At 36.9% G+C, this 13254-nt stretch overlaps 1 protein-coding gene across 1 annotated transcript; it reads right to left on the bottom strand.

Moving 5' to 3' along the window:
• Positions 1-2913: 2913 nt before the first annotated feature.
• LOC135151468 (uncharacterized mitochondrial protein AtMg00810-like) lies at positions 2914-4185 on the bottom strand. Its single transcript, XM_064089922.1, has one exon. It carries the CDS (start codon positions 4183-4185, stop codon positions 2914-2916), a length of 1272 nt encoding a protein of 423 aa, XP_063945992.1.
• Between the last annotated feature and the right edge of the window lie 9069 nt (positions 4186-13254).

Below are 13254 nucleotides of genomic sequence, written 5' to 3'. Positions count from 1 at the left end.
TTTAACTGTTCTAAATCCATCATTGTCTGTCAACTTTCCAAATGGTCAAACAATTTCAGTTACTCACACTGGTTCTGTTACTTTGCATCCTATAAACATCATTCTTTCTGATGTTCTCTTTATCCCTTCTTTCTCTTTTAACTTGTTATCCATTAGCAAGTTATCTTCTCAAATGCATTCACAAGTTTTCTTTACACCTACTACCTGTTATATGCAGGACCAAGCCAAGAAGAAGGCATTGGTTCTTGGTAATATTTCAGGTGGTCTATATCAACTTGACAACACACTTCCATCTGCTTCAGCTGAAATTTCTGTCTGTCAAGTCACTTCTCATTCTTCTCAGTCCATCTGGCATAAAAGATTGGGACATATTCCTTCACAAGTTTTGCTTAAGATTCCAGCACTGAATCTTAAAAATTCACATGCTGAAAATTGTAATATTTGCCCTCTGGCCAAACAGTGTAAACTGCCTTTTTCTTTGAGTAATAGTCAAGCTGTCAAACCTTTTGATCTCATACATTGTGATATCTGGGGTCCTTATAGGATTCCCACATGTGAAGGTTGCAAATATTTCATTACAATTGTTGATGATTTTTCCAGAGCTATTTGGACTATTTTCATTCCAACTAAACATCATGCAATTCAATCTGTTAAAGATTTCTTCCAATATGTTTTCAAGCAATTTGGTACTCATGTTAAATGTATAAGAACTGACAATGGTGGTGAGTTCTTTAACAATGATTTAATGGAGTTTTTTAAACTTCATGGTACTATCCACCAAAGTACATGTCCTTATACTCCCCAACAAAATGGGAGAGTTGAAAGGAAACACAGAAATCTGTTGGAAATGACAAGGGCATTAAAGTTCCAGTCAAATTTGCCCACTGAACTTTGGGGTGAATGTCTACTTACCTCCACTTATCTTATCAACAGAATTCCTCATTCTGTTTTGAATTTTCAGACTCCTTATGAAAGGTTGTTTAAGTCTCCACCTTCATATGAGAATCTTAAAATTTTTGGGTGTCAAGCTTTCATGACAATTCATTCTGGTGATAAATTAGCTCCAAGAGCTCTTGAAACAGTTTTTGTTGGTTATCCAATGAATACAAAAGGATACAAGTTGTATGACCCTGTCACCAAGGTTTTTCACACTTCCAGACATGTTTCTTTCAAAGAAGATGTTTTCCCTTTTAAACAGTGCATCCCTCACTCTACTGTTCCTTTTAATCCACAGTTTTCTGTTAATGATTCTTCTGACAGTCCTCTGGATTATTTCCCTACTTCATCTGAAAATTCTTCTGAGAATTTTTCTAATTCTGAATCTTCATCATCTGAACAAGATTCACTGCCATCTTCTTCAAATCCCAATTCATCTTCTTTTAATCCTCCAGTTGCACCCTCTAGAATATCTAACAGACCTAAAATCCAACCTCAATGGATGAAAGACTATGTTGTTTCCAAGTCAACTACACCTACATCTGCAGATCTGCCTCAAGCAAATTCTGTGTTACTTCACAACTGTCCTTTAGATGCTGAAAAATATAATTTTTCTGCACAAACTCCTGCTGTTTATGCTTGTGCTGTTGATGCAAAAACTGCAATCAAAGAACCTTTTACTTACACACAAGCCCTTACTGATCAGAGATGGGTTGATGCTATGTCAAAAGAGTTGCAGGCTCTAGAGACTAATGAAACATGGACTGTGGTCTCACTTCCTCCTGGTCATAAAACTGTTGCTTGTAAATGGGTATACAGAGTGAAATATCATGCTGATGGCTCTCTGGATAAATTTAAAGCCCGTTTGGTAGCCAAGGGCTTCACTCAGATTGAAGGGCAAGATTATCATAACACCTTTGCACCAGTTGCAAAGATGCCTACTGTCAGAACATTATTGGCTTTGGCTTCTGTTAAAAACTGGGATATTCATCAATTGGATATTAATAATGCATTTCTGCATGGTGATTTACCAGAAGAGGTATACATGGATTTACCTAAAGGACACCCTTTGTATGGGACACCTGGTTTAGTCTGCAGACTTCTCAAATCCATTTATGGTCTCAAACAAGCCTCAAGGCAATGGTTTGAGAAATTGGTTTCTGTTTTACTGGATTTTGGTTTTCAGCAGACCATTGCTGATTATTCCCTCTTCATCTTGTCTAAAGGTGCTTCTTTTACTATTGCTTTGGTATATGTGGATGATATCCTTTTAACAGGCAATGATACAGATGTAATTCTTGAGTTTAAAAAGGTTCTGCATTCAGCTTTCACTATTAAAGATCTTGGCCTAGCCAAATACTATTTAGGCTTGGAAATACATAGGATTCCTGAAGGAATTTTTCTACACCAGCACAAGTTTGTTCATGATCTACTTGTTGAAGCTGGTCTCCTTGATTGCAAACCACTTTCTCTTCCTGTTGATATTAATATCAAGCTTTCTGACAAGGAAAGGACACTGCTTGAGAATCCAACTTTATATAGAAAATTTGTTGGAAAACTTCTTTACTTAACTGTTTCTAGACCAGACATTGCTTATGTGGTACATGTTCTAAGTCAGTTTGTCCATGCTCCTAGAGTTCCTCATTTGTCTGCAGTACAAAGGGTGCTCAGATACCTTAAAGGAACATCTTATCAGGGTATATTTTATCCTGCAAGCTCTGATACCATCTTAACATTCATACAAATGGTGAACTGAAGAAATGTAAAGCTATGTATTCATTCTGTAACTAAGCAACTGGAAATAAAATGTATTTTGCATAAAGAAAAGTGATTACACATAGAGCACGAGTAGTGAATTTATACTACTGTTTACAACAGAATTCAGTTATAGACTAATGTACTTATCACAACAAACTAATCTTTATCACAGATAAGCAAGACTGCATATCAATGCTTATACTGCAATATTCCCCCCCTTCAGAATGAATGTGCTTGCTTAACATTCAATCTGGAAAGGAGACGCCAATGAGCAGGTCGAGAAAGGCCTTTAGTAAGAATGTCTGCTAACTGAGAGGCACTGGGAACATAAATTGGATTGATCTTGTGAGACTGCACTTGTTCCCTGACAAAATGACAATCAATCGCAAAGTGTTTTGTCTTGGTGTGGAAGACAGGATCAGCAGCAATATCAAGTGCTGCTTGATTGTCACAATGGATGGTGATAGGAGGAGTTTGAGGAACCTGAAGTTCTGACAATAACAGTGTCATCCAAGAGAGCTCACAAGCAGTGTCTGCAAGTGCCCTTAATTCAGCTTCTGCTGTAGATTTAGAAACTACAGACTGTTTTCTAGAAAACCAGTTGATGAGAGAAGAACCAAGCAACAAGCACATGCCAGTAGTACTTCTGGAGGTATCCATACAAGATCCCCAATCACTATCACAGAAGGCTTCCAATTGGAGAGAAGAATTTGCAGGATAAAATATACCCTGATAAGATGTTCCTTTAAGGTATCTGAGCACCCTTTGTACTGCAGACAAATGAGGAACTCTAGGAGCATGGACAAACTGACTTAGAACATGTACCACATAAGCAATGTCTGGTCTAGAAACAGTTAAGTAAAGAAGTTTTCCAACAAATTTTCTATATAAAGTTGGATTCTCAAGCAGTGTCCCTTCCTTGTCAGAAAGCTTGATATTAATATCAACAGGAAGAGAAAGTGGTTTGCAATCAAGGAGACCAGCTTCAACAAGTAGATCATGAACAAACTTGTGCTGGTGTAGAAAAATTCCTTCAGGAATCCTATGTATTTCCAAGCCTAAATAGTATTTGGCTAGGCCAAGATCTTTAATAGTGAAAGCTGAATGCAGAACCTTTTTAAACTCAAGAATTACATCTGTATCATTGCCTGTTAAAAGGATATCATCCACATATACCAAAGCAATAGTAAAAGAAGCACCTTTAGACAAGATGAAGAGGGAATAATCAGCAATGGTCTGCTGAAAACCAAAATCCAGTAAAACAGAAACCAATTTCTCAAACCATTGCCTTGAGGCTTGTTTGAGACCATAAATGGATTTGAGAAGTCTGCAGACTAAACCAGGTGTCCCATACAAAGGGTGTCCTTTAGGTAAATCCATGTATACCTCTTCTGGTAAATCACCATGCAGAAATGCATTATTAATATCCAATTGATGAATATCCCAGTTTTTAACAGAAGCCAAAGCCAATAATGTTCTGACAGTAGGCATCTTTGCAACTGGTGCAAAGGTGTTATGATAATAAAATGTATTTTGCATAAAGAAAAGTGATTACACATAGAGCACGAGTAGTGAATTTATACTACTGTTTACAACAGAATTCAGTTATAGACTAATGTACTTATCACAACAAACTAATCTTTATCACAGATAAGCAAGACTGCATATCAATGCTTATACTGCAATATTCCCCCCCTTCAGAATGAATGTGCTTGCTTAACATTCAATCTGGAAAGGAGACGCCAATGAGCAGGTCGAGAAAGGCCTTTAGTAAGAATGTCTGCTAACTGAGAGGCACTGGGAACATAAATTGGATTGATCTTGTGAGACTGCACTTGTTCCCTGACAAAATGACAATCAATCGCAAAGTGTTTTGTCTTGGTGTGGAAGACAGGATCAGCAGCAATATCAAGTGCTGCTTGATTGTCACAATGGATGGTGATAGGAGGAGTTTGAGGAACCTGAAGTTCTGACAATAACAGTGTCATCCAAGAGAGCTCACAAGCAGTGTCTGCAAGTGCCCTTAATTCAGCTTCTGCTGTAGATTTAGAAACTACAGACTGTTTTCTAGAAAACCAGTTGATGAGAGAAGAACCAAGCAACAAGCACATGCCAGTAGTACTTCTGGAGGTATCCATACAAGATCCCCAATCACTATCACAGAAGGCTTCCAATTGGAGAGAAGAATTTGCAGGATAAAATATACCCTGATAAGATGTTCCTTTAAGGTATCTGAGCACCCTTTGTACTGCAGACAAATGAGGAACTCTAGGAGCATGGACAAACTGACTTAGAACATGTACCACATAAGCAATGTCTGGTCTAGAAACAGTTAAGTAAAGAAGTTTTCCAACAAATTTTCTATATAAAGTTGGATTCTCAAGCAGTGTCCCTTCCTTGTCAGAAAGCTTGATATTAATATCAACAGGAAGAGAAAGTGGTTTGCAATCAAGGAGACCAGCTTCAACAAGTAGATCATGAACAAACTTGTGCTGGTGTAGAAAAATTCCTTCAGGAATCCTATGTATTTCCAAGCCTAAATAGTATTTGGCTAGGCCAAGATCTTTAATAGTGAAAGCTGAATGCAGAACCTTTTTAAACTCAAGAATTACATCTGTATCATTGCCTGTTAAAAGGATATCATCCACATATACCAAAGCAATAGTAAAAGAAGCACCTTTAGACAAGATGAAGAGGGAATAATCAGCAATGGTCTGCTGAAAACCAAAATCCAGTAAAACAGAAACCAATTTCTCAAACCATTGCCTTGAGGCTTGTTTGAGACCATAAATGGATTTGAGAAGTCTGCAGACTAAACCAGGTGTCCCATACAAAGGGTGTCCTTTAGGTAAATCCATGTATACCTCTTCTGGTAAATCACCATGCAGAAATGCATTATTAATATCCAATTGATGAATATCCCAGTTTTTAACAGAAGCCAAAGCCAATAATGTTCTGACAGTAGGCATCTTTGCAACTGGTGCAAAGGTGTTATGATAATCTTGCCCTTCAATCTGAGTGAAGCCCTTGGCTACCAAACGGGCTTTAAATTTATCCAGAGAGCCATCAGCATGATATTTCACTCTGTATACCCATTTACAAGCAACAGTTTTATGACCAGGAGGAAGTGAGACCACAGTCCATGTTTCATTAGTCTCTAGAGCCTGCAACTCTTTTGACATAGCATCAACCCATCTCTGATCAGTAAGGGCTTGTGTGTAAGTAAAAGGTTCTTTGATTGCAGTTTTTGCATCAACAGCACAAGCATAAACAGCAGGAGTTTGTGCAGAAAAATTATATTTTTCAGCATCTAAAGGACAGTTGTGAAGTAACACAGAATTTGCTTGAGGCAGATCTGCAGATGTAGGTGTAGTTGACTTGGAAACAACATAGTCTTTCATCCATTGAGGTTGGATTTTAGGTCTGTTAGATATTCTAGAGGGTGCAACTGGAGGATTAAAAGAAGATGAATTGGGATTTGAAGAAGATGGCAGTGAATCTTGTTCAGATGATGAAGATTCAGAATTAGAAAAATTCTCAGAAGAATTTTCAGATGAAGTAGGGAAATAATCCAGAGGACTGTCAGAAGAATCATTAACAGAAAACTGTGGATTAAAAGGAACAGTAGAGTGAGGGATGCACTGTTTAAAAGGGAAAACATCTTCTTTGAAAGAAACATGTCTGGAAGTGTGAAAAACCTTGGTGACAGGGTCATACAACTTGTATCCTTTTGTATTCATTGGATAACCAACAAAAACTGTTTCAAGAGCTCTTGGAGCTAATTTATCACCAGAATGAATTGTCATGAAAGCTTGACACCCAAAAATTTTAAGATTCTCATATGAAGGTGGAGACTTAAACAACCTTTCATAAGGAGTCTGAAAATTCAAAACAGAATGAGGAATTCTGTTGATAAGATAAGTGGAGGTAAGTAGACATTCACCCCAAAGTTCAGTGGGCAAATTTGACTGGAACTTTAATGCCCTTGTCATTTCCAACAGATTTCTGTGTTTCCTTTCAACTCTCCCATTTTGTTGGGGAGTATAAGGACATGTACTTTGGTGGATAGTACCATGAAGTTTAAAAAACTCCATTAAATCATTGTTAAAGAACTCACCACCATTGTCAGTTCTTATACATTTAACATGAGTACCAAATTGCTTGAAAACATATTGGAAGAAATCTTTAACAGATTGAATTGCATGATGTTTAGTTGGAATGAAAATAGTCCAAATAGCTCTGGAAAAATCATCAACAATTGTAATGAAATATTTGCAACCTTCACATGTGGGAATCCTATAAGGACCCCAGATATCACAATGTATGAGATCAAAAGGTTTGACAGCTTGACTATTACTCAAAGAAAAAGGCAGTTTACACTGTTTGGCCAGAGGGCAAATATTACAATTTTCAGCATGTGAATTTTTAAGATTCAGTGCTGGAATCTTAAGCAAAACTTGTGAAGGAATATGTCCCAATCTTTTATGCCAGATGGACTGAGAAGAATGAGAAGTGACTTGACAGACAGAAATTTCAGCTGAAGCAGATGGAAGTGTGTTGTCAAGTTGATATAGACCACCTGAAATATTACCAAGAACCAATGCCTTCTTCTTGGCTTGGTCCTGCATATAACAGGTAGTAGGTGTAAAGAAAACTTGTGAATGCATTTGAGAAGATAACTTGCTAATGGATAACAAGTTAAAAGAGAAAGAAGGGATAAAGAGAACATCAGAAAGAATGATGTTTATAGGATGCAAAGTAACAGAACCAGTGTGAGTAACTGAAATTGTTTGACCATTTGGAAAGTTGACAGACAATGATGGATTTAGAACAGTTAAATCATGCATGAAATCAATGTTACAGCACATATGATTTGTAGCTCCTGTATCCAAGATCCAAACATGTTGTGGTATGTTAATAGTGGCAGTTTGCAGGGCAAAAGTTGTACCTGCTATGTGTGAGTCTGGTGAACTTTTGTCCTTAGACATATACTGCATCAAATTGTTGAGTTGAGTCTGTAGAGCTTCCAGTTGTGTTTGCATCTGAGTCTGAGAGGTGTTGTCTGTTACTTGCATAGCTTGTGGCTGCTGAAATTTATTGTTGGTATAAGTCCTTCGTTTGCCTTTGTTGTTTGGATGCATGGGATGCTCCAAAGGATAACCAACAAGTTTATAACACTTTTCTTTAGTGTGTCCTTTAATGTGGCAATGTGAGCATTCAACAATATTCCCAGATGTTTTGTCACTAGATTTGTTGAGATTGCCAAAAGGCTTAGGAGTAGAATTTGCCAGCAAAGCAATAGAACCAGAAGTAGGAGGCTGATGTTGCCTTTGCTTCTCTTCTTGCTTGATTAACATGTATGCTTGACTCACAGTAGGCCATGGTTTCATCATCAAAATCTGGCCTCTAGCAGCTGTGTAACTGGAGTGCAGACCCATAAGAAACTGCACTAAATGCTTCTTTTCAACTTGTGCTTCCCATTCCTTAATAGCACCACAACTACAATTAACAACAGTCTCAAGAGCCCTCAATTCATCCCAGAGTCCTTTCAGCTTGTGAAAGTACAGTTCAACAGAATCATTACCTTGATCTAGCCTAAACGAATCTCTCTGTGTTTCATAGATCTTGTGTCCACTAACAACAGATATAATTTTTCTGCACAAACTCCTGCTGTTTATGCTTGTGCTGTTGATGCAAAAACTGCAATCAAAGAACCTTTTACTTACACACAAGCCCTTACTGATCAGAGATGGGTTGATGCTATGTCAAAAGAGTTGCAGGCTCTAGAGACTAATGAAACATGGACTGTGGTCTCACTTCCTCCTGGTCATAAAACTGTTGCTTGTAAATGGGTATACAGAGTGAAATATCATGCTGATGGCTCTCTGGATAAATTTAAAGCCCGTTTGGTAGCCAAGGGCTTCACTCAGATTGAAGGGCAAGATTATCATAACACCTTTGCACCAGTTGCAAAGATGCCTACTGTCAGAACATTATTGGCTTTGGCTTCTGTTAAAAACTGGGATATTCATCAATTGGATATTAATAATGCATTTCTGCATGGTGATTTACCAGAAGAGGTATACATGGATTTACCTAAAGGACACCCTTTGTATGGGACACCTGGTTTAGTCTGCAGACTTCTCAAATCCATTTATGGTCTCAAACAAGCCTCAAGGCAATGGTTTGAGAAATTGGTTTCTGTTTTACTGGATTTTGGTTTTCAGCAGACCATTGCTGATTATTCCCTCTTCATCTTGTCTAAAGGTGCTTCTTTTACTATTGCTTTGGTATATGTGGATGATATCCTTTTAACAGGCAATGATACAGATGTAATTCTTGAGTTTAAAAAGGTTCTGCATTCAGCTTTCACTATTAAAGATCTTGGCCTAGCCAAATACTATTTAGGCTTGGAAATACATAGGATTCCTGAAGGAATTTTTCTACACCAGCACAAGTTTGTTCATGATCTACTTGTTGAAGCTGGTCTCCTTGATTGCAAACCACTTTCTCTTCCTGTTGATATTAATATCAAGCTTTCTGACAAGGAAGGGACACTGCTTGAGAATCCAACTTTATATAGAAAATTTGTTGGAAAACTTCTTTACTTAACTGTTTCTAGACCAGACATTGCTTATGTGGTACATGTTCTAAGTCAGTTTGTCCATGCTCCTAGAGTTCCTCATTTGTCTGCAGTACAAAGGGTGCTCAGATACCTTAAAGGAACATCTTATCAGGGTATATTTTATCCTGCAAATTCTTCTCTCCAATTGGAAGCCTTCTGTGATAGTGATTGGGGATCTTGTATGGATACCTCCAGAAGTACTACTGGCATGTGCTTGTTGCTTGGTTCTTCTCTCATCAACTGGTTTTCTAGAAAACAGTCTGTAGTTTCTAAATCTACAGCAGAAGCTGAATTAAGGGCACTTGCAGACACTGCTTGTGAGCTCTCTTGGATGACACTGTTATTGTCAGAACTTCAGGTTCCTCAAACTCCTCCTATCACCATCCATTGTGACAATCAAGCAGCACTTGATATTGCTGCTGATCCTGTCTTCCACACCAAGACAAAACACTTTGCGATTGATTGTCATTTTGTCAGGGAACAAGTGCAGTCTCACAAGATCAATCCAATTTATGTTCCCAGTGCCTCTCAGTTAGCAGACATTCTTACTAAAGGCCTTTCTCGACCTGCTCATTGGCGTCTCCTTTCCAGATTGAATGTTAAGCAAGCACATTCATTCTGAAGGGGGGGAATATTGCAGTATAAGCATTGATATGCAGTCTTGCTTATCTGTGATAAAGATTAGTTTGTTGTGATAAGTACATTAGTCTATAACTGAATTCTGTTGTAAACAGTAGTATAAATTCACTACTCGTGCTCTATGTGTAATCACTTTTCTTTATGCAAAATACATTTTATTTCCAGTTGCTTAGTTACAGAATGAATACATAGCTTTACATTTCTTCAGTTCACCATTTGTATGAATGTTAAGATTCATTTTGGAGATGTAACATCGTCATGCAAGGCATTAGATCATGGAAGGGCTCCCCTTTGTACGTCTGGAGGGACACCGACTTCAGGGATATCAGATTTGCCATTAGTGACAGGTGTTACAGCTGTTGGCCCTTCGGAAGAGATTCAGTCTTTACCGGTAGGTGTCACTTCTGATGCAGTGAAAATGACTCCATTTCCGGAGATAACCCCCCTAGTTGGTTCGCAGGAGTTGCCGGCCGTCAATCTTTCTCTGAAAAACATGCTTATGCATGAGCCTCGCTTACAAGTGGCTCGAGAAGCCAATGTTGATAACAGCATATTTCTGAATCCAACCTCATCAACTATGGATGAGAACATGTTCCTAGATATTGATAGTTTCAATTCTGATTCTGATGTCATGTGGGACAGCTCTTTGATTGATGAGATACTAAAATTAACTGATCCTTCAGGGGGGCAGTTTTCCCTATCGAGTCCATTAGCTACAAATGCCACACAGATCGAATCAACTCCACCAGCTGCATCACAACCCTCGGAAAATGGGGAATCAAAGCTTCAGATGCAAGATCTTACTGAACAGATGGAGCTTCTGTCATCAAATGCAAAAAAGGTCTGATTTATTTTGCCTAGAACTTAAATCGTACATGTGTGAATTATATGAGGCTACACCAATGATGATATGGCAGGGCCAGACTATACTAATGTGTACACTGTGGTCATTGCACTCACAAGAAAATAGTGGTATTAGCCAATTTAGTTTTAGAGTTTGGTGACAATTCTCGACCTCGGTTACTTTTTTTAAGCTGACACCAAGTACCATAAAGCTCATTAAAATTTGGGTTTTTTGGGTTGTATTGTACATTGTGTGAGTAACTGTTTTTGCCCTATGATTTCATGTTTCTGACATAAGAGTGAGAAAGCTTGCTATAATATTTGCCACAGAAAGGGCTGTTTTGCCGCTTCCAGGTTGAGGAACCAACCCCACTCTTATATAAGAAACCCCAGCCGGTTGAACTCCCGGTTGTCAAATGACCGGAAATAGCCTGTCAAAAGGCTCATGTAACCGGCCCAATAAGTCCTATAACACTCAAGAATACTAGGAAAATAAATTAAAAATAAAATTAAGAGGGGTGTATTAGATTGGGATTTCAAAGCATTTTTTTGCATTTATAATCTTGAGATATTCAATTGGGATTTTAAATTATGATACAAAATCTGATGGTATTCAATTGAGATTTTAAATTACGCTTTAAAATCTGATGGTATTCAATTGGGATTGTTTAAAATCCATTAAAATATGATGGTTTTTTTTGAATTTCATAAAATGATGAATTTTGTGGCATTCTTCCGTGCATTTTAAGTTTTTTGAAATTCCACCAAAATCAATATGATTTTGAAGCATTGTGCTTAAATCGTATCAACTTTGTGACATTTTATCAAAAATCCGCACAAAATCAAAATCACATACATTCCATTAAAATCCATAAACTAAAAACAATCAATTAAAATCTCAATCGAATACACCTCCGTAAGAGAATTTTCAAGAATTTTTTGAATATCTGTAAGGCGTGAAAGTCCAATTAGCCCATTAAGGACCCAATTCTGGAATGTTCCTGGAAAACTATTGAAAGGCCTAACAAACGGGACCAATCACCAATATACTTATATAAAGGAGAAGCATGGGGTGTTTAGGTGGCGCCTCTCGGAGAGCTCTGTTCTATTTTTCTAATTTTCTAGAATTTTTGGATGAAAAAATATCAAAAATAAAAACTGTCCTTTTTAGTTTTGGATATATTCGAATAACATTTCAGAATTAGAAGAAAGTTTCAGAACTACCTTTTTCAAAATCAATATGCTTATATAAAGGAGAAGCATGGGGCGTTTAGGTGGCGTCTCTCATAGAGCTCTGTTCTATTTTTCTAATTTTCTGAAATTTTTGATTGAAAAAATATCAAAAATAAAAATTATCTTTTTTAGTTTCGGATATATTGGAAGAAAGTTTCAGAACTAACTTTTTCAAAATATCAAAATCACATCAGAATTTGAAACTATCATCATATTTTTGAAAAAGGTGTATATCAAAAACCAAAAGGATTTATGATATTTTCTAATTTTCTGGAATTTTTGGATGAAAAAATATCAAAATTAAAAAAATACATTTTTTAGTTTCGGATATATTGAAAGAAAGTTTCAAAACTACCTTTTCCAAAATATCAAAATCAAATCAAAATTTGAAACTATCTCATATTTTTGGAAAAAGTGTATATCAAAAACCAAAAGAATTTTTTATAAGCCGGTCTTTTTCTCAAATCAACCCTAAAATTTAACGCACACAATTTTTTTTAACTTATTTGTCTTCCCCATCTAATACAATAATGAGTTACACTATACTAGATGTTTTCAATGGCGAAAAGATGATTGGTTAACGAGAGTAAGAGTTTGTCGGATGTGAGAGTCGACAAATCGAAACACCGGAGAACAATATAGCTTGTATATGATATTAATGGATGAAAAAATCAATAAATTAACTGTTATTGATACATGTTTGCTGGTTATTTTTTATAATATTTGTTTTCTTTATCGGACATGTTTGGTGTTGTTAATTTTTATGTTCACTTTGTATACATGAAAATATTATTCATGCAACAAATGATTAGTGTTCGGATTAATTACAGATATAATCTTAGGTATTTTCTTTTTCACTCTACAAATATTAATTTTAAATTATCAATATAATTTTTATAGGCCGCCGCAACGCGCGGTTTTTCAACTAATTTATCATCTAATAGGCCAAAAATAGCCTATTAAGAAATGACCCTCAAAAAGCCGGAAGTAGCAAATTAAATATTAAAATAAAAAAGATATTCAATCTGGAGGGTCCATATTCAACCTCATTTGAGATCAAATTCGGTGTTGAATCGAGACCCACAAGTTGTTTGACATACCGTGAAGTGAACCCCGGGCGCGTCTGGCTCACACTTGGACATCCTAAAGGGCCTCTATTCGACCACGTTCGAGGTCGAATGAAACCCTGGTCTTTTAACCTGGCCATCCAAAGAATATTC

Source organism: Daucus carota, chromosome 3 (genome assembly GCF_001625215.2).
Source record: "Daucus carota subsp. sativus chromosome 3, DH1 v3.0, whole genome shotgun sequence".
Lineage (NCBI taxonomy): Eukaryota > Viridiplantae > Streptophyta > Magnoliopsida > Apiales > Apiaceae > Daucus > Daucus carota.
The sequence above is the reverse complement of the archived record's forward strand: the minus strand, read 5'-3'. Positions and strand labels throughout refer to the sequence as shown.